This window comes from Zerene cesonia, chromosome Z, assembly GCF_012273895.1.
Source record: "Zerene cesonia ecotype Mississippi chromosome Z, Zerene_cesonia_1.1, whole genome shotgun sequence".
NCBI classification, from domain to species: domain Eukaryota; kingdom Metazoa; phylum Arthropoda; class Insecta; order Lepidoptera; family Pieridae; genus Zerene; species Zerene cesonia.
In genome coordinates this window covers 5810031-5832607 of record NC_052122.1, presented here as the reverse complement: position 1 = coordinate 5832607, position 22577 = coordinate 5810031, and the positions used below count along the sequence as shown (strand labels likewise).

The following is a 22577-nucleotide window of genomic DNA, read 5'->3' as shown; positions in this document are numbered from 1 at the left end:
TGGTAAAAAAACCCATATGACTATCTAGGCTCAAAAGTATCTCCAGATACAAAAATCCCATCCGTATCATAAAATAGCTCCGTTGCGACGAAAATACAAAGAAACGCACTATCGCATTTATAATAATAAAAGGATCGCAACGATTATAGATATATATATATATATATATACTACTTGATCTAAAATATCAAGACAAGTGTCACGGACTTATTAATTTCGTGATGGGAAAATAGTCGGTATAAATAAATAGAAATACACAAAAAATGACAACCTTCGTCGTTTTTTGTAACGCCGTCCCATAAATCTTTCCACCCCTATTTTATAAGAATATTCACATGATACCATAGCATATTACCCTATTTTAATATAAACCATAAAATGGGATTACCTAAAATAATAATTTCTCGTGTATATAGGGCTATGGTACCTACAATGGTGTAAGACAATTGCAATTCGATCAATCAATTTACAATGAAAATACGTTATCTGAGATCTTAGAACCAATACCCATGTCCTAAATTGTTTAATACCTGCGTCATCCATTCCAGCTCAGAGTAGATACTATCTTGAACCTTAATGTACGCATAATAGCAGACCATCTACGGATGCATAAGTGTCATTTACATATTTACTAGCTATATTAAGCGCGAATTTAATATTAAATTTACAGCTTTTATTAAGTGTTTAAATTTCGTTAAAACAAGGGCACATAATCACAATTACAATATGTAGTTATATTATTATATATAACATATGTGAGTTTATGAGATTGTAAGAAGTACATAAAACATATCTACTGAACTGATTTTGAATCTGAAATCTCATATTTTACTAGTAGAAAGCCACAATATTTGTGTGTGTCATAAACTACTTTTTATCCCGGTTTGACAAGCGGTTATTACACGAAACAATAAAATTCCTATATAAAAAGCACTATTATAATACAAGACATTATGATAATCTCGAATCTTTAGAGACTAAAGTCCAACGTCTAAGTTTTTAATGTTGACAGGTATTTTAACTGGAAACTTGGACCTATTTAGAATACGGTGATAAGTATATCACGTAGGCCGACTGCGTCCGCAGAATGTTAACGATACAAAAGGTGCTCCTGAAAATGTTATACGAGGAAAAAAATTGCTAGAGAATCTCCGTGTTAAGGCGCGTTTTACTTACATTTTGCCGTAGATTTATTCAAACATGTTTGTATGACTGTTACGTGATCGCGGAGCGTTGACAGCCCGCGGATTTGTGGGTTGTAAATTTCAATCATTTGCCATTTTGTTTGAGTTACCATGATTCGATATTCGATATTTGTGATCAGCATTTAGAATCGTTTCGGACAGTATTGATATGAAAATAACGTCGTACAATTTTTAAACTGCGGTATGTAATTATTGCATAATTCAATGCACAACGTAAACATTACAAGTAATTATTAAAAGATACACCAATTAGCTGCAGAAATACGGTGTATAGCTTGAAAGTTTTTAAAGTTTCACACAGTTTGTACAAATATTCGTATCACTAAGTAAACTTTGTTTCTCAAAGCTGTATTTGTGTCGGATTCAGCCTCAGTAACGCCATCTAGTCAATTTTAGTACGATTCAACACGTTTAACTTTTAATGTATACACAAAGTGCGGTTGATCGTCGAGTTATCATAGCAAATTAAACGTTTACTTTTGTATAAAAATGTTGTTAGTTACAAATAACATAGTTTTAATGTAATACACGGTACTTTTTATTTATAATGTATTTCTAGTATGTACCTACATATTATGCTAGTTATCAGTATTACATGTGTCCCTGGATGAGTGTGTGCGTGAATATTGAAGTTTTGTTGACCGTATTTTTTTCTCGTTGTTTACAGAATCCTGCGGCAACGATGATTTCCGTTGTGGCAATGGAAAGTGTATTGAAGGAGCTCGCCGTTGTGACCGCGTCGTGGACTGTCCATCGGGCGAAGACGAGATAGCTTGCGGTGAGTTATTTATTTCACGCTTATCGTGTAAGCCCTTTGAACGCTTAAGGTAGTTACATCACTTATAACTCGGCGGCGGAACAGAACCTAACAAATTACGTCTTGATTACGAACTATCCACTCAGCTGGAGTAAACAGCTTGTAGATTTTAAAAAATAATTGGTATCTGCGGAATTGGTTTAATAATAATAGAATTATAGTTATTTATTTCATGCATTCGAAACAGGATTATTCAAATGTTTTACATAACATAAACAACAAGTCAATGAACTTAAGGATTAGGGTCTTATTTTTCAGCAATTTTTTTTAGATACTTAGTATCATATTTTTTTTATTATTTACAGAATGCAGCGCTGATGAATTCCGCTGCCAGGACGACGGCTCCTGCATTGAAAGCAGGAAACGATGCGACAATGTCAGACACTGTGCAGATGGATCAGATGAATACAACTGTGGTAAGCACACAAATCTGAATGAAAACAATAAAATGGATATAATATATCCTTTTTGCTCGAATTTCTTCTAATAACACGCAACTTTCACGCACGCTGCGTTATGTTTTGGAAACGGTAAGTTCATCGATTGCTAGTCTGGTCCGGTCATCATGTATGCAAGGATAGAGGCAAGTTTCATTGCCACGATGGATCTTGCATATCTGTCCTCCTTCGCTGTGACGGCTTTAGAGATTGTCGAGACGGCAGTGATGAGATTGACTGTCGTAAGTACCTACACATATTTTGAATAAATGCAAAATATATTCGAGGTTCACTGAACAATACGCTTATAAATATATTTTAAAGCATGCCGCTCTAATCAATGGCAATGTGATCACGGAAGTTGCATCAAACGCAGTCAGCGTTGCGACGGTCGTGTCGATTGTCCGACAGATAGATCCGATGAGAGGAATTGCGTTGGTAAGCGTTAAATGCTTGATTATATACATATTATTCTACGCTTAAAAGGCACATAGCACGAAAGCACTACTAATAAATTTTTACTACCTTCGTTTATTAATAATTTCATAGTATGATTACAAAGTACCAGATGATAGAAATATTCACAGCATGTGTTAACAATATTGGACGTATTGTCTAAAAATTTTATTCACCGGTATAAAGTTTACTTTTTTCGAGATGCTTGTGAAGCATTTCGGATAATTGTGCATGTTTTAATCACCATCGAAACTTTGGATGAACATATTATGATTAGCTTCGCATGTATTTACAGCAAAGGGATACTTTAGATGCAGAGGTGGCAAGCTAATACCAGAAAAGGGACGATGCAATCGTCGATACGATTGTGATCCTGGGGATTATTCCGATGAACAGAATTGTCGTAAGTGTCGATCATTCGGTAACTTGTATTTTTCCGTTTCATCTCTTACTAAACCACATCGTTTCGATCTCAGTTTACATCAATTTGTTATCCTTCGTCTCTTATTTCTCGCCATCATTCTTTTTGTTGTTCTTATTTTCCCTGTTCAGTGCCTTTCGAAACTTCATCTTCATCGGTACTTCCACTTCCACATACTTGTTCACACATTACTCGTGTACGTTGTCTGTTTTTCAACTTGCCTCTTAAATGGTTAGTTCAGGTTTTGCCTTTTCTTTTACCGGTCAGCGTGTGGTGAAGATGACTTCAAATGCAACAATGGCTACTGCATTCCCAGGTCTAAACAGTGTGACAGAACACGTGACTGTCAGGATGGTTCTGATGAACAAGATTGTGTTTACGGTTTGCATCTTTTTCAAAATTTGTATCCTGACCGTTTTTTTTTTTATTAAAATTGTAGTTTACCGTTATCTTCAGTGATAACGGTTATATTGACTTTTAGCCCATTTTACATATTTAGCATGATGGTTAATTTGCTTGCATTTTATTTACATTACAACTAATATGTACCAAACATGCATCTTACCTTCTCAAACGAATGATCGAAACAGTTAAACAGACAAATTCTACTCATTGCTAAATGTTAAAATCACTTATTTATTTTGCAAACATAATTCTCACAACGACATATTGTTATTTTGATTTTCTTCTGAAATTCAATCATACGACCAAATTATAATTAGCTGTGATATTTCACATGACAATGACATTTTTATATTGTTGTCACGTTTTTGTTCAGTATAATAACAGCGCTAATAGTTAATATTATTACAAAATCTATACATGACTCTATGCAACTTCAACTAAAACACTGAGTAACTGAGTAACAACGACAGCTACGAAATTGATTTAAAATTTAGTTATAATTGTATTGGTTATGGTTTACGCATTATATTATGACAGGCACAATATGCATGGCTTATCAATATAAATGTTCGAGCGGACAATGCGTTAAGGCTGATTCTTGGTGCAATGGGACAGTGGAATGTGACGATGGTTCAGACGAAAAGAATTGCCCTTGCAAAAGGGATCAATTCCAATGCCGAGATGGCTCTTGTATTAATATTGCTCAGAGGTGTAACGGTCACAAAGATTGCCATCCGCAAGGCGAAGACGAACACAATTGCGGTAAGTAGTCCGGAACGAAATGGTCCGGTTGTGAATAACGTTTGAAGGATTACAACTCTTATAACACCACGCTGATAATACAAAATATTTATGGAAATACCTACATAGAACTTTAACTTGCCCACATTTACTCTAACTCTACAACTAAGCATGTGTATGTTTTGATTGTTTGCATGACTGTTTGTAAGTCTCGCACCATAGACATTCTACCAATGTAAGTATACACGGAGTTTTTATTTCTTATAATATTCTAGATCTGTAAGCAGTATATAATAAGTGTAGCTACTTGGTGTGTGTAAATCGTTTGAAGATTGTTGTATTTAAAGGTTGTAAGCTTGTACCCAAACTTTGAAGAATGTATAATAACCATGCTTCCTAGAGGGATTTTTTAACGCAAATGGATTTCAAAATTTTGTGTTCCATTTCTTTGTTTTCGCATCATTTAGTGTGTTTTGATTTGTCGAACTTTGCTAGATCCTTCGTATAACAAAGCATAAGTTATAATATAACAATATTGCAGATGCTGAGTCTTGTCCACCAGCCAGCTTCACATGCGACCCTGGTTCAAGTGTTCGCTGTGCCAAGCGATGCGATCGCAACCCCGAATGCGACAACGGTGAAGATGAAGAGGGTTGCTCTGGTAAATACGCAGTTTTCTATTTGGCGTTGCATAACTGATTTCAATATGTTATGTATTTATAATGAGACATAATTTAGTTGTGTGTTAGCAAAGATTACTTGACTGATTAAATACTTCTAATATATTTCATTACAATACCTTAAACAATTATGAAAGTGAGTTTGAACATCCATAATACTCAAAGTTTTCAACTATATAGTCGGTGGCCACCGTAAAACAAAAAAAAAACATATTAATTAAGTTAGTCTTAACTAGTTTTAATTTATAAAACCTGTGTCATTGGCGAAAATTATATCTGTATGTAATAATTGCAATGCAAATTGTTTAGCAAACGGCGATTTAATTTGTAGCATGTTTTACAAACACTTCGTGACGTATTATTTTATAATTTTACGTGTTTCCTTCAAGACTGTCACGAGTGCGACGGACGATGTATCGAAGATTATCGCATCTGCGATAGAATACCGGATTGCTCCGACGGCTCTGATGAGTTGGGCTGTAACGATTGCGATGGACCAGACGATTTCAGGTAACTTAAACTGACATTTCCGTTAATACTTGCGGTGAGTCGCTTGCGAATTTGTGCTGCGAATTGTATATACCATATGAAGCGAATGCTAATTGCGAAGGTTTATTAGTTTAATTGTGGTGTTTTAACATAACCTGTATTGTCCACAGATGCACGAATGGCGAATGTATAAAGATCTCCCAACAGTGCAACAACGTCGATGAGTGCTCGGACATGTCCGATGAGTTACACTGCAATTCAACTATAATAGCCGAATCTCGTAAGTTTCCGCTTATCTTATTAAATACAAAGGGCAAGCCTATTGTCACTTCTTCTATTATATACTCATAAGTAAGAGTCTATTCTGAAACCGTTTTAGATGATATAAAAAAATCTCAACTACTAAAGCCAGGTAATACCGTTCACAACCTTCAGGATGATACTCGTTTAAGATTTAAGTAACTATGTTACGCACATGCCGGTAAAAAATAAATCATTTTACATACATTTTCTCAGTTTATATTATTTTAAATACTTTAATTTATACACGACGCATTTTCAATTTTAAAATCTATTAAATAATTTTGTGTTATAAATTGATCGGTATTATTATATTAAAATTAGATATTTTTGCAAAGCGTTGCAAGAGCATTTAAAAATATTTCATTATTGAATAATAAAGCACGTTGTTTTTGTTTATGCCACTTATAACTCAAAAACGGTTGAATCGATTTATTGATTTTTTGTATGTTGGATTTGTCTCCGCTTCGGTTTATAACTTTAAAAATAAACATATACATTTGAAGATCTTACAAAGTAGCGTACCCGGTCCGGTGCAAGCATCTTTCTTGTCTTCTATGTAATAATTATCTCATCATAATTTCTCCTACTGCAGCTGAATGTAGCGACAACCAATTTCGCTGTCGAAATGGTGCGTGCATCGACATTCAATTCTTCTGCGACAAACATGTTGACTGCCTTGATAAATCCGATGAAGAAAATTGTCGTAAGTAATTTTATTTAAATTGAAATTTTCTTAAAACGCAATTTCACTAAAACAATAAATTTACACTGTACTAATATAGAATAAAATGAGCACCAATTGTTCTGCGTGTCGCTGTGTCTTTGTGGCACTAAGCACTGATTCGCTTTGCTCACTTAAAAAAAAGCACTATCACGCCTCTTCGTTATATACTATTAATCGGCACGCATTAGATTTACATACACGTACTCAAATTTATCTATTAATATATTAAGTGATAAAATATATATAAATACATATAGGAGTCATAGCAACAGGATAAGGGATTTATTTAGTACAACAAGCATATTAGATGAATGTCTTAATGTGACTAATATTTAGCATGGTACATGATGAGGCCGTCCCGATCACCGATACAGACGACGACGTGCCACGAATCTGAATTTACTTGTTACGATGGCAAGTGTATACCACATATGCGACGATGCGACAATATCTATGATTGTATGGACTTCTCTGACGAGCAAAACTGTCACAACTCTGGTATACTCACGTTAAATAACCCCCGTTGTTATGGAATGCTCAATTTTTTTTTTTTTTATTTAAACGAGCCTTTAGACGGAAGGAGATTTTGTACCTATTTTGTGTGGTTTTTTACGATCTCGCATGTTGTGTAGTAGGTTTTAATTGTTGTTTAGCTTATTTCTCGTAGAAATTCTGAACTTTTACCTATGTGCTTTTAGATTTAAGTGCATGAGATAGACATGTATTTTTATTTATTAAAAATGACAGATTGACTCGCATTTAGATTGACTAAAAATGTAGACGAATCATTCCATATCTCCAAGCTGTTAGTTTCTCATTCGACGTGAATTCATCTAAAAGCGGTGTATCCTATCCCATCAGTATCCTGTTATATTTTTACCGTATATCTTCCATATTTTCAAACTGAATGTTATTTTAGCATGCGACGAGGGCTACTGGCAATGTGTATCTGGTCAATGCATCTTGGAATCAGACCGATGCAATGGCCTGGTTGACTGCAGCGACGCTTCGGATGAGAGCGACTGTCCTACTACGTATAGGCCTTTCGTCACCTACCCTCCACAACCTGAGACTACTCAGCGACCATATTACACGACTACTTCGACACCGTTCATACCCCAGTACCAACCGAACAACCGTGGTAATGTTCTATTAAGTTTATTTTATTTACTTAGTTGTAAAACAATGTTTTTCTTTTATTTATCCAAGTAAGCAATAATTGGTAATATTTTGAAGAATTTAACTGAAGAAACGCAAGGAAAATCGGACACTGGTCATTTTTCCAAGTTTGATCTGTAACCATCAATTTATTTCAGTATTTTAATATATTGTAAAATTGACATCGCTTCATTGCATTGTACATTTTAAAATAGATAGTCGTTCGATTCGACAAGCTTCTATAGAAAATGAAGGAACATGAATCTAAGTTAAGATTAATCAACAGTAGAATGCAAAAGAAACCAATGGCGTTGCGAGAACGGCCCATGTATAGAGTCGTATCAGCGGTGTGATGGTCACGTTGATTGTCCACGCGACGGCAGTGACGAGTTCGACTGTCCAGCTGGCAGTAAGAATCCAATAAGCGCCCTAATAACCTGGTGTTTGAGACAGACGAGAGAACAATACGATTTAACACCTAAATGTTGCATATAAACTAATCAAAAATAATAAAAATATGAATCTGTGAGGACTTGGGAGGTACAGATTACAAGCGTTTTATATAAAATTAAATAACCTCCAAAGTACCTCAACTATTTGTAAATAAAATGTAAATCTAATTGTATCTAACAGGGTTTAAAGCGAAACTTGTAAACATTTGTATTTTCTAGATACTAATGGCATACCTACAGGATGACTACTAAACGTGAAAGATATATGAAATGGGTTCTTTAACAATAATCATCGATATTTTTAATACATATCACAGTGAAATATTAAAGCTAGTTAAGAATCCATTTTAGTCTGATATTGTGGATGTATTAACAGATTTTAATATAAGAAATAATATTTAACGGCGAGATAAGTAATAATAATATTAAAAATGTAAATAAATGTGTTTGTGAGAGCAAAAGAGAAAATTTTGAACAAATATTTTCGGTAACTACTTTATTAAACTTGATCTTATTATTCAATATTTAATTAATATGCCTATTTTTCATGGGAATATGAAGTTTTCTCTTTTGTTAAGAATGCTAACATGTAATCGATAGATCATATGTAATGATCAATTGTAATTTGAGACTAATTATAAATAACATAGAATAGATAAAATACGTACTGGTGTTTGATACTAAACGTACCTACCTATATATAGATATTTAAATAGTTTTAAAATATTACCTATTTTTAATTTTTTTCGTTATTTTTACAATACTTTTTCTACTTTCGCTGGAAACATTATGTAAATATTGAATAGCCCTATCTCTTAAAAATAAACCATTAAAAAATGTGTTTAGAATGAATACTTATTCCACGTTCATTACAGGCCCAGTCGCACTTGATTTGAAGACCTATCCCTCAGAGCAGACTGTCAGACACGGTAAGATAATTCCATTTACTATAGCATTGAAATAATATATAAGTTATGTTACATTATGAACGGTGTTCAACAGGTCTTTACCAGAAGATAATTATTATAATTTAAAGTTCTCCCAAAATTTAAAGGGTATAACTATAAGATGATAGCAGAAAATTCGTAAAAAATCGGTTAACAAATTAAACACGTTTCAAATTGTTTTCAACTAAAACAACGATCTATACGTATTTGTTTTAATTAATATTGTATTTTACTATGTGATAATTGTGAAACACTTTTTAATACAAGTCTTTTTAATTTATCTCACATTATGGTAGCGGACGCAGTGGATTTTATTAGGTATTATTCTTAGTTGATGAGGTGCTATTTTTAACTAAATTTAACACTTTTTATGTATTCTTATAAAGACAGGATATTAATTCCTTTCTTTCTTTCATGGTGGTGGTACAGCCAATTCTGGTGAGTCAGGGTACCTCTAAATATACGGGTGCAACTTGGTTTCTTGGTTTTCCTAACGTTTGAAAATAACGGAATAACACTGGGTTTTATTTGAAGATTTTATTAATATGTAAAACGGTTTTATATATTTATCAATATACAAATAGTCACACGTCGTTGTTCTCGAGCTGAATATTGTTAGGATAAAGAAAAAAAATTAATTACACAACCAACTTTAGTGAAAACAATAACGCCGCATGACTATTCTTATTTTTGCACTTTTATATAATGTGTGGTTTATATATTTTAATGCAGCACAGTTTGAATTTTGGTGTGAACAATTTTTATTTAACTTCATTTTAAATTTAATCTTTCCTCGGATAGTATTTTAGCAGCGATTAAATTTTTACTTACCACACAAAAAGAAACAATTTGCGAACATATACAACTTAATTGGATTTTATAAAACATTTTATTTTATATATTGCATGCTGAAAACTTAAATTTTAAAGAAATGTTTCGCAATTTGTAAAGCAGTTAACGGTTAACGTTTTAAAGGGTTTATATAATAATTTACACTTACTAAAAAGTAAGTCTACTCATTTAACATTTTATACAATATACTTTTTAATGGGCAGATCATAACAAATCATTTTAAGGGATTCATTGCGAATGGTCAATTAATTGTAAATTGGTCATATTATTTCCTATAGAATCCTAAACATTTTTCACAGCATCATAAAATGGTTATTCTCAATATTGCACTATTAACATACCCACATAGATTCAATTATAATTTAAAAGTCATCCTGCTCAATTGACATTTCATTCATTCAACTAAACAAATAAGATTTCCTAAGGAAATACATATATAAAACAACAGTTTTTTTTAACATTGGATTGCTGCATTGGGACTGGGTGCATGGTATAGTATAAACGTCAATATTTTACAAACCGGTATATTCTAGGAGGTGATGTGGTATTCTCATGCCGTGATGAAGGACCGGTCAGAGCGGCTGTAAGATGGGTCAGAGAAGGCGGCAGGCCTTTAAAACCTGGCTCCGTGGACAGGAAAGGACGTCTTGAAATGAACCAAGTTACCGTAAGTTTCCTGAGTAGATCACAAAAGATAATATTGTTTTACGACATTAACTTACGTTATATCTGACGCACGCAGCTTGGAAAGTAATTTTTTGATAAAAAAAAATATTGAATAAAATCATAATTAAAAAAATTATCACACTCGCAATATCAGGGTAAATTTCTCAAATCGTCTTTACTGCATTATATACAGAGAGTATGTTAACCTTAAAAGTACCCAACATGGATAAAGGAGAGGGTAAGGAACTTTGTGACGTTTACGATACCATTTCAGCTCTGCTCTTAATCATGAAACGTATTTAAAAATAAAGGTTTCAGCAAATTTCAATTTAAAACGAATAACGAAAACTAATGTTTAACTTAATAACAGCCGGCAGACAGCGGTGTCTACATCTGTCAAGCTCCTAGATATTTGGGTACCAGAGGCGCTGAAATCAGAGTTGTCCTTAATGTTGAAAATGCACGTAAGTATTAGGCTTATTTTATCCCAATAAATCATCCTTGCCTCTTTACTTAAATATAACAGATAATTTGATAATAATATTCGATTTATTTCACAGCGGCTACCTCTAGCCCACCTTTCGCTGCTTGTCAATCTTACCAAGCCACATGTGGTAATGGTCAATGTATTCCTAAAACTGCAGTATGCGATGGAAGACTCGATTGCTCAGATGGATCCGACGAAGACGCTTGTAGTAAGCAAAGCTTATTATTAATCATTGCTCTAATTTTACTCTTATATCTACAAAAATATCAAGAATTGCGTTAATGAATAAAAAATCAATATGTAAAGCCTACTTATATTTACAGATCAAAACGGAATGTGTGAGCCTAACCAATATCAGTGCGCAAATCACAAATGTGTGCTTAAAACATGGCTTTGTGACTCTGAAGACGATTGTGGTGATGGTTCCGATGAACAGAACTGTGGCCCCGTTGATCCTTACCAGCAATGTAGTAGAGTGGAGTTCGCATGCGCTACCCAAAACCAATGCATACCTAGGAGCTTCCACTGCGATGGACAGAGTGACTGCTTCGACAAATCAGATGAGCTCGGCTGTGGTAAGTTATACCTTTGTTTATTAAGAGCAGGAAGTGTTACTTATATCTGTGTGATATGGTAGATTTCTAATGTCTGTTGCTTTTTATAATGCGGATTATTTTTAAATAATAATTTTTACGTAAATTATTTTTTCCAGCTCCCGTCCACGTCACTCGTCCTCCAGCTCCAGCCAATGTCAGACTAAACCCTGGTGATACACTCACCCTAGTGTGTGAAGCCGTGGGCGTTCCTACACCGCTTATTTCTTGGAGATTGAACTGGGGACATGTTCCCGAAAAGTGCACATCGACAAGTGAAAATGGTATCGGAACCCTTACTTGCCCAGATATGCAGGTGAGATTTTGTGTTTGCGTATTGGAGAAAGTTATTTAAATACCTTATTATAAAAGTTTATAAAAATGAAATGATTTTATTGTTCATTTATAATTTCAGACCGAGAACAGTGGTGCGTACTCATGTGAAGCCATCAACAACAGAGGTACTGTGTTCGCCGCACCCGACTCAATTGTTTATGTGAACAGATCAGAAGCCTTGTGTCCAGTAGGATATTTCAACAGGTAACCTGGCTGATTCGATTCAGTTCCATTCTTAAAGATACATTTTGCTGCATAGAAACTATCATGTATTCTGAACATTTTTCATTGTTTTTATATTTGATTTCATTTTAGCGAGGCTCGCTCACAAAATGAATGCATTCGTTGCTTCTGCTTCGGTGAATCGACAACTTGTAAGAGTGCTGATCTCTTCACATACAATATGCCCACTCCTCTTGGAGAAGGTGGTACTAGACTTGTTGGTGTCAAACAAACATACAATGGAGACGTACAAATCGACAAACAGCAACCTATTTTCGACCAATTTTATTATCAGCCACTCAGAAATGGAGCCACCGTAAGTTTGTCATTTTTTTTTCATTTTTATATGAAATTTTCTAGTAGTTTAAAATAATATAAAAAATAACTAACTTGTTCTACCAGGTCACACAAGTGTCCAATTTCAACGATGTCTGGTCAAGAAATACCGGTACTCACCCGTATTTAACGCTCCCAGAGACTTATAATGGAAACCAATTGACGTCATATGGTGGTCACATTAAATACAGATTATTGCCACACAACCCACAGCCTTATGGTGCCGATGACAAAGTTCCCGATATCATAATCATGGTATGTACAAATAAATAATATTTAATGTCATTGAAGAATCATATTAATAGAATGCACCACCACCATAACCATCGCTTCCTTCATTTAAAATCCGGCCATAAAATCATAATCACTTGACAACTTTTTTTTTATTTTCAGGGTAAATATCAAAACCTGGTGCATCAAAACCGTGGCGACCGCTTTTATGTAAATGCACGTTTAACTCCCGACAATTGGTTGAAACCCAGTCCTCGAGGCTTGGTGCCAGCTACCAGAGAAGACATAATGATGGCGTATGTATTACTTTACATGTATACAATTAATTTTTATTAAAAGATATCATGATTTATGTGTTTTTCATTAATAATACGTAATTTTTATAATTAGCTTGGACGATATCGATACGATTCTTCTTCGTGCTGATCTCAACAACGCTGGTGTTAACATCACCGAATTTACTATGGAATCAGCTCAACATATCAACGTCGGTCTGGGAGCAGCTAGCCTAGTCGAAGAATGTACTTGTCCACCGGGATACGAAGGCCTGTCTTGCCAGGTAATATTATAATGGCTTGAAATATAAAGGAATATAACCAAGTTTATTTTTTGAAGTCACAAATAATGAATCTTTAATATTGTGTAGTTAATTTACAAGGTGTATATTCATTCAGTGCTATATCCTAAATATTCACTTTCCTTTATTTATTAAGAAATGCGCGTCTGGATACACCCGTGAAAGCTCTGGACCATGGCTCGGATCGTGTGTACCTAAGCGTTCCTGCCCACCGGGTACATATGGTGACCCCAACAGCGGAGGAGACTGCCGACCTTGCCCTTGTCCACTTACTAACAGGGAGAACCAATTTGCAAGAACCTGCTCGCTTGGACCCAGTGGAGTTGTGTACTGCGATTGTAATCCAGGGTATGAAATACTTTGCAATTAATATATCGAAATAAATTCTAGAATTCAAAATCGCATCTAGGTTATAATAAACGACAGGAATAAACAATAAAATATTGCTAAGTTTCATATTTTGCAAACAGTAATATTTATGAATAAAAAAATTAATATTGATGATACCCACTTTTGTTTACAGTTACGAAGGAAACGATTGCAGTCGTTGTGCTCCCAATTATTATGGCAACCCATTGATACCAGGAGACTCTTGCAAGCCTAAACCATCGGATAACTGCAATGCTTTAGGTACAGCGCAAGTGCGATTACCAGACGAGTGTGTATGCAAGGATAACGTCCAAGGAAGATTCTGCGATCAGTGCAAGTCTGGCACTTTCTTCCTTTCCAACGATTTCAGGTATGATAAAATCTCTACGTATTACAATAAAATATATCAAGAATAAGGTTTTCGTTTCTATTATAAACTGCATTTACTTCGCAAATATTTACAACACTGTTTTTTTTCAGATACGGGTGTGCTTCATGTTTCTGTTCAGGAGTATCCCAACAGTGTATGAGCAGCAATTTACGTAGGAAAACGACCACAGTACGTTTCAATGTGCCGCAAATAGTTGGTCAAGTGAAATTATACAAGAGTGCGCCTTTCGGCTCAGGAGGCTCAGTACGGTATAATGCGCCCATCGAAACTGATGTACAGCCAGAATTGTATGGAGGGGAAATCACACTTACCAGCTTCGATAGAGCACAGCCGTCAATATACTACTGGAGTCTTCCAATAAGGTATAAGAACATGACGATAAACATTTTCATAAAAATAAAATAAATTATTAATAAGGTAACTAACTGTATTGTCATAATTTTATAGTTTTGCTGGTGACAAAGTAACCTCGTATGGTGGATTCTTGAATTATGTACTTCATCACGTACCAGCTCCTGGCGGACAAGGTTCAAGGAACAACGCTGCTGACGTGCAACTTATCAGCGTAAGTATAAGAAACTACAAAATGTTTTCAATTACATTGAGAGGTCATTCACTATAGTCCAAAAAGAATTAAAAGATAAATGTGATCACTGAAATGTTTTTTTTTTTTATCGTCCTAAAATATATCCTTTCATATTTACAGGATAACAGTTTGACGTTCAACTACTTTGGAAACTTCGTACCGGATAGTGAAGGTTACTTGAATGCTAGTGTACAATTCTTGGAGAGAGGTTGGCAGAGGTAAATTATCAAATAAAAAACAAACATTTATTATCTAAGCATTTATATATTGTTATCTTATCGTAAATGTTTTATTTCCTCAGGCCGGATGGTAAAGAGGTGTCGCGTGAACACTTCCTTCTTGCTTTAGCTGATGTGAAAACAATATTGATAAAGGCAACATATACAACAAACACAGAGGTCGCTTCTATTGCTAGCGCTAGTATTGAAACCGCAGAACCTGGTGGTACTGGGCCCTTGGCACAGCATGTAGAAGAGTGCGTCTGCCCAGGAGGTTATGTCGGAACATCTTGTGAAGATTGTGCCCCTGGATATAAAAGGTTAGTTGGTGTTTCCAGGCCCTTGCAGACTGCTGCCGCCTTCCATGTAAATCGCACGTAATCAAACTAAAAAAATGGTTTTCAATTTAAAAACATAATGATAAAATTACTCTTATACTAAATTTACAATACTTAGTTTAATCATATATTAAATTGCTTTGCAGGATATCAAGTGGATTGTATTTGGAACATTGTGGACCTTGTGAATGCAATGGGCACTCCAACATGTGCCACCCAGAAACTGGTGTCTGTTATGTAAGATTAATTTTTCTCTATTATTAATTTTTTTTTTTTCCTGATATAACTTTGACCTCAAAAAAGCATAAAAAATCATTTAATGGATGTGAATATCTTCTAGAACTGCGCTCACAACACCGCTGGAGCGAACTGTGAATTGTGTAAAGAAGGATACGAAAAGGATCTTAACAACAACTGCGTGCAACGTTCCTCTAGTACACAGACTCCTTGCAAGTCAGTATATTTATCTATTGTAATGTTCAAATTCTAGAGAATACTTATAAAAAATCAAATTGATTATTGAGTACCAATGAGATAAATTTGTTTTCTGTCATACTTGGATTCTAATTAGCTGAAGTATTGCGATGATTTACAGCTGCGATCCACGAGGAGAAGAAATACCATGTGACTCTAACGGGTACTGCTCATGCAAACAAAACGTTGAGGGCGAATCTTGTGACCGTTGTCGACCTGGCACCTTTGGTCTGGAAGCAACAAACCCTCTTGGATGCTTGAATTGCTATTGTTCCGGAGTTACTAGCAATTGTCATGAGGTAAACCAACACTTGTAATTGGATCCATTGATCGCTTAAAAAAATATTGAAAGTCCTGTCATTAAACCACTATTTTATCTTTTATTCGCAGGCCAGCCACTACACACGAATTCCAATCGCTGCACCTATATTTGGTGAGAATTATGGAGGATACACTCTCACTGACTTGAATGGAGAACAAGTTATCAATGATCACTTCGTGCCGGCTCCGGATGAAAGTGAACTAATGTATATATTCTCGTTCTTGCCTGAAGGAGAATTATACTGGTCCTTGCCTATTTTCCCAGGTACATACTTTCAAACATATATATAATTCAAAGACACCTACAACCGATTAGTTCGTAGACGTTTGTAAGATATTAAAATATACACATTTACAATACACTTTTTATATCACTAGATATATATTTTTATGTCAACAGGCAACAGAGTGTTATCATACGGCGGTGTTCTATCAATGACACAAAAATTCCAAACTGGAGGTTATCCTGGAGAATCTACACCTGGCACTGATGTTGTACTTATTGGCGATCAAATATCTGTTTACTGGATGAATCCAACACCCATTAAATCTGGTGAAGCTTTAGTAAGTACTTCACTAAAATAGTTGACCAAAAGTTGCCGTTACCCTGTGCCATAGTCGCCCATTTTATCTATAAACTAAATTCGCAATACTTTTTTAGACTTACCAAGTGCCACTTCGCGAAACCGACTGGTTTATCCTTAATTCAGCGACACCTGCAAGCCGCCACGACTTTATGGCGGTATTGAAGAACCTCCGACGAGTTTTAGTGCGAGCCACCCTTTCGGATAGGATTACCTCGACGGCCATCGCTGACGTGTCTATGGACACAGCTGCGGAAAGCTATGACACTACATCACCAGTCGCTAAAGGCGTCGAGGCAAGTTACATTTCATTTTATTATATTTTTACAATTCTAAGTACCGAAATAACATTTATTAACGGGTTATTTATTTTCAATAAGTATTGCAAATTTTTCGGTATTTCTTCATTTATTTATTTTTTTTTACTTATAGATGTGCATGTGTCCAGAAGGCTACAGTGGTACAAGTTGCGAAAGTTGCAATACAGGTTACTACAAAGACCAGAACGGTTACTGCAAACAATGCAACTGTAACGGCCACGACTGTCAATTGAACGCCTATGATGAAGTCATCTGCAACTGCAGACCTCCTTTCACTGGACCAGACTGTTCTACTGTTGGTACGTTCAAAATAATTTTACCTTTAATCCTAAAGGCTTACAAACAATTTTTTTCTCATTCAGCTCATAATTTAAAATTCTATTTTTCGGTTCGAAACATACCATACCTTAAATTTATTTTACATTTATGCTTTCTCCCAAAGCATTTTGTCGTGTTATTAACATTTTTATTCTTGCTAAAATATAATAATGACGTAGGCCTGATTATGGAACTCCATCCAACTATACACGACGACCACCACAACTCTATCCTAGTCGGAGTTACGTTTACGTGCAAATATAGAGCTCCGGAACCATTGACAATTAGATTTTTCCACGACGGGATTGAAGTAGGAACGCCAAAACTATATAATGAATCGACTCTTCAAATAGACGGCTGGAGGTCAGAACATAAATGGCATACTATGTGGAACACAATGCAACAAGGCGATACTTACGAATGCCGAACTTTTACTAAAGGGGGATTTACTCTCGGGGTTCTTACCACTACCCTCCCCGAGAAAGGTAGACCGAAAGTTATGCCGTGTCTGTCTTGTATAATGCTTCGATTATGTTCACAAATTATAACTCATTTCCATCAATTAATAACAACAAAATGTTGTCGAAACGTCCAACCGTGTTTTGTTTTTGTTGCCATTTTCACAGTATTTATATTTTTGTTAATGCCAATTGTTTTGTTACTCGAATGTCAGTATATAAAAGTTATAATTCACGTTCTTATCGTTATTACAGTTCGTATGGACATATTTCTGTGAAAAAAGACGTTAACTTTCGATTAATTTTAGTTCCTCTAAAAATACCATTGAAGATTGATTCAAGAAGTACAAAATAAATAAATGTTTTTTTTTTTCAATTATTCTTATGTCATGTCAAAAAAATATGTCCACAGAAGGTGATTCAAGCCTCGACCTGACCACACGCCCGCCTCTTCCACAAAGTACCGTAGTTGTTAGAATTACGAGCCCAACAATTAAGATCCAAGAATTGGGAAGTACAGTGAACTTTACCTGCCAAGCTAGAAGTCGCATGGTTCAGAGACCTTTACAAATATCATGGTCCAAGGCTGATGGATATTTGCCCCAGGACAGAACTCAAATTGACCAAACAAATGGATTGCTTCTGATAACCAATCTTCAAATCTCCGACAGTGGTAAATACATTTGTCAGACAAGTGATGGAATATCAACTGCTCAAGCCATCGCTACTCTTAAAGTTCCTGGTAAGTATCTATAGTACTCTTAGCAATGATCGTAATAATTTTCTATCAACAATTCTTAATGTACAATAAACTTATGAGCTATATTAAAACTGCTTGGAATTATTTATTTGTGCTTTCGTACGGAATAGTCGTACCGGAAAGAGTTTTCTATGCTAAAGGTAAGCTAGATCAATATTTGTAAAATACAAAAAAAAATAAAAACCAAAATGACCTTAGCATTAATTAAACTATTAATTTAATCATCAGGCAACGACATGACTCTCCCGACGGTAGCAATAAGCCCATCAATTAAGGAGTACTATGAGGGAGACAGAATTGAACTCACTTGCAGCACAACTGGTAACCCCGCTCCAAGGATTACCTGGCAGAGAGGAAGTAATAGGCCATTGCCTAGATCAACTGAAGTTTATGACGCACTTCTAATAATTGAAAGTGCTCGGCTTGAAGATTCTGGTGAATACAGGTAAGTTTTAAAGATGTATTATCAACAATACCATTTTTATTACTTTCTATAAATATTTGATACAATAAAAAATATGTTGATGTTAATAATTGATTCAAGCAAAATATTATTAACAATGTTGTTTTTGTTGTGCAATATTGAAAAATAATAAAAACTCGATGTATATACAACTAAAGCGTGCAATGAAAAGAATCAATACCATTTTTCACTACTCACTCAGTTCGTACATGATTTAAAATTCGGATAACGTTTTCAGATGTATTGCATCAAACGCTGCTGGCTCTACAGACAGGACGGCGGTAATTACCGTACGTTCAAGACCTTCCTGGCCTCCTGCTCAAGACAAACTGACAGTCTCATCGGCATCGCCTACCATCGATGAAGGACAAAGCACCAGAATTGTGTGCACCGGAACAAGTAACGTGCCTGCTGGAGCTATCGACTGGGTTAGGTGAGTAATTCTGGTCAAATTTTTAGCTTTATATAATACACATCCACAAAACCTTTACACGATCACTAACATATACGAATTTTTTACAGACAAGATGGTACGGCATTCCTGCCGAACGTACGTTCCGACAATGGTGTTTTATACGTTGATTACGCTCGTCTTGAGAACGAAGGAGTTTACATCTGTCAAACAACATCTCCAGACGTTAATCCTAAATTAATTGTCCTTACCGTTATACCGCAATCTACACCAGCGCCATCGGAAGTGTCAAACATCACCGTTTCTGTTGACCACCTTAAAATACCAACAGGCGGCAGTGGAACAATTGATTGCACACCCCAAGGATATCCTTTACCTCTTATCAAATGGACTAAGGTATGTAATAACTTTTTATATTAATAAATTATTAGAAAAATATTAATTTGTATGTGCGATCGAAGATTGAAAACTATTATCAATATTTTTATACTTCTTCCATTTTATTTGCAGTTGATAATTTTCAACTTTATTTATAAAGCAGGAAAATATCCATATATTTATTTCCTTTTTTTTTCAGTACCAAGACGTTTTCAGTCCTGGAACAAGCCAACGCGACACTACTCTTATCATAAGCAACGCCCAGGACAGTGATCAGGGTTACTATATGTGCGAGGGAACAGTCAACGGAATACCTGTTGTGAGCAGTTATGTTTACGTCGAAATAGAAAGTAAGCCACAGTTTAATTCAAATTCAGTACTGTAATAACATAATGAATCTTTTTTCCGTACCAATGCTATTCAAAATTATAAATGAAATTTGAAATTAATTTGGTCTTCTCTTATTTTCGTAATTATGAACGAAGAATGAAAAGAGATAAATATTTTATTCCAACATAATATAGAATTTAGTTATCATTTTTCAACAGCAATAATTGCATTATCTTTAATATTTTTGTTTTTCGTATGACTCTATTTGATGAATATTAAGTCAACAAGCGCTTTCAAATCATTAACATCCTTAATTCATTTCGTAAAAAGAACGTGAACCACCACGAGTAGAAATCTACCCACCCGGAGAAAACTCGGTTACTTTGGGAAGTCAACATGAAATTCACTGCCGTGTAATGGGCGGAATTCCTGCACCCATTATCACCTGGGACAAGAGCAAAGGACGAGAATTTTCACGATACGTCCAAGTGAAAAAGAACAACATACTCAGGTAAGATGCCTTTCGTGATATTAACTATGACTTCATAGTTCATATTATAATCATTAAAACAATCCAGATCTCTTAAAGAAATCATATTAATTGTTATATGTAATTGTTAACAGCTTCCAAAATATAGAAGTGAATGATGAAGGCACGTACACATGTACAGCTACCAATGAAGCGGGTACCGCAAGCGCTAGCGCTATCGTTAAAGTTAGGTCGCCTCCTGAAATAACCTTAACACCAAGCAATTACGTACCAACGATAAAGGGAGAGAAAGTAGACATTGAATGCAGAGCTGACGGCTATCCGGAACCCCTTGTGTCTATCAAATGTAAGTATAATAAATAATACACTAAGTTACGAGTCTTACTTTACTTCACGTTTTTGTAGTACTTTACTGTTCCAAAAAGTTAATAAAATGCCTTTAAATATTTTCTTATCCTTAACCCTTTATAAACATGGCCTCTACCGCCTCTGTCTGTCTGTTCGCGAAAACTCAAAAACTACTGCACCGATTTTCGTTGTGTTTGATATTGTGGGTCTCGAGAAAGGTTTTAGTATATCATTTGTTAGATTTTAGTCAACGCGGTGACGCCACAAACGTAAATGTGTTTAAAGATGAAGTTACAAATGAATTTCTCTTAAAGCACTACTGAAATCGATGTTGTCATAAAGTGTAGAACTAGATTGAATTCCGCGTGAAATAATTTTTTATTTTTTTATATAGCAAAGAGTGATTACCGGGAACTAGTACCACCGTCCCCAAGAATTGCAGTCTTCTCCTTACCGTCCGTCAGCGAGCGGGATGAGGGCGACTACATTTGTACCGCCAGCTCAGTGGCCGGTATTGTATCGGAAGAATTTGCTATCCGAGTAGACCGAGGAGATGGTGGATTTGGTGATGTCGGTAAGTAATAAAAAGAAAAATATTTGATTTAAAATTTAAAGAGCCATATAAGTTATTATTGACAGTTAAATGAGATTATTAATTTGATTGATTGAACTTCATTGTTCACAGAGGGCAGTGGAGAGAACGAATTCAATCCAGAATATACTCCAGATATTTATGACAATAGCAGACCTGCTAACATGTTAGCCGTTGAAGGCCAAAGGAGTGTATTTGGGTAAGAAAACCTTGGTTTAATGATAGGAAAAAACATATTACAAAAAATAGAAAATAAAGTATGTCTCAAATTCTATTGGCATTTTGTTTGATTACCAATCAATAACATATCATAAATTATGTAAGTTAACTTTTAAATTTAAGGTGTAATGCATCAAGCGAATTCCAAGCCATTTGGGGAAGAGCTGACAGGCGCCCTCTTCAGTACAATGCAAGACAAGTTGGCTCTGAATTGATTATTTACAATGTAAGTAGATGTTAGTTAATACTCTTAATAATTTATGTCAATATGTTTTAAGATACTTAAAAAGTATACAAACATCATAATTATTATAAAGATTATCATAATATATTTAGGTAAACTGCACATATACATAAAGATTTGTATTTGTAGACCTCAAAGGCCGATTCGGGTAGATACGAATGTACCTTGATCAACCGTCGCACAAATGAAGTCCACCAATCTGTGTACACTAGTCTTCAAGTAATGGCAGCTCCGAGAATAACTCTGAGACCACCGACACAAACCGTCCATCCCGGACAATCGCCCACAGTTGAATGTATAGTTGAAGGAGACGACATTTTAAGCATAACCTGGAGACCAATAAACACCGTACCATCCAGGTATGTGAATATTTCAAAGCTTTGCAAAAATTGATTCAATATAATATAACATTTCACTGGATTATGAAAT

At 35.1% G+C, this 22577-nt stretch overlaps 1 protein-coding gene across 10 annotated transcripts in view; it reads left to right on the top strand.

The window, feature by feature from the left end:
• The window catches only part of LOC119835803 (basement membrane-specific heparan sulfate proteoglycan core protein-like), a 102138-nt gene that overhangs the window by 70706 nt on the left and 8855 nt on the right, over positions 1-22577 (top strand). For 4 of the 10 annotated variants that reach the window (XM_038360807.1, XM_038360802.1, XM_038360808.1 and 1 more), the window contains 44 exons: positions 1873-1983; positions 2328-2438; positions 5024-5143; positions 5552-5672; positions 5822-5931; positions 6547-6657; positions 7598-7819; positions 8123-8245; positions 9164-9217; positions 9665-9673; positions 10621-10754; positions 11124-11217; positions 11314-11448; positions 11564-11815; positions 11953-12149; positions 12249-12373; positions 12485-12707; positions 12794-12982; positions 13121-13254; positions 13349-13517; positions 13672-13883; positions 14059-14274; positions 14385-14657; positions 14743-14860; positions 15002-15099; positions 15183-15419; positions 15584-15674; positions 15778-15890; positions 16033-16210; positions 16302-16497; positions 16633-16796; positions 16894-17112; positions 17249-17435; positions 18325-18654; positions 18901-19117; positions 19374-19568; positions 19658-19943; positions 20125-20275; positions 20586-20766; positions 20880-21091; positions 21488-21667; positions 21779-21884; positions 22028-22130; positions 22278-22507. In XM_038360807.1, coding sequence (XP_038216735.1) covers positions 1873-1983; positions 2328-2438; positions 5024-5143; positions 5552-5672; positions 5822-5931; positions 6547-6657; positions 7598-7819; positions 8123-8245; positions 9164-9217; positions 9665-9673; positions 10621-10754; positions 11124-11217; positions 11314-11448; positions 11564-11815; positions 11953-12149; positions 12249-12373; positions 12485-12707; positions 12794-12982; positions 13121-13254; positions 13349-13517; positions 13672-13883; positions 14059-14274; positions 14385-14657; positions 14743-14860; positions 15002-15099; positions 15183-15419; positions 15584-15674; positions 15778-15890; positions 16033-16210; positions 16302-16497; positions 16633-16796; positions 16894-17112; positions 17249-17435; positions 18325-18654; positions 18901-19117; positions 19374-19568; positions 19658-19943; positions 20125-20275; positions 20586-20766; positions 20880-21091; positions 21488-21667; positions 21779-21884; positions 22028-22130; positions 22278-22507 — 7237 coding nt within the window. Of the gene's footprint in view, positions 1-1872; positions 1984-2327; positions 2439-3612; positions 3718-4278; positions 4504-5023; positions 5144-5551; positions 5673-5821; positions 5932-6546; positions 6658-7597; positions 7820-8122; positions 8246-9163; positions 9218-9664; positions 9674-10620; positions 10755-11123; positions 11218-11313; positions 11449-11563; positions 11816-11952; positions 12150-12248; positions 12374-12484; positions 12708-12793; positions 12983-13120; positions 13255-13348; positions 13518-13671; positions 13884-14058; positions 14275-14384; positions 14658-14742; positions 14861-15001; positions 15100-15182; positions 15420-15583; positions 15675-15777; positions 15891-16032; positions 16211-16301; positions 16498-16632; positions 16797-16893; positions 17113-17248; positions 17436-18324; positions 18655-18900; positions 19118-19373; positions 19569-19657; positions 19944-20124; positions 20276-20585; positions 20767-20879; positions 21092-21487; positions 21668-21778; positions 21885-22027; positions 22131-22277; positions 22508-22577 lie in introns of those variants that run through there. The other 6 variants (XM_038360803.1, XM_038360810.1, XM_038360805.1 and 3 more) reach the window with 6 other exon arrangements.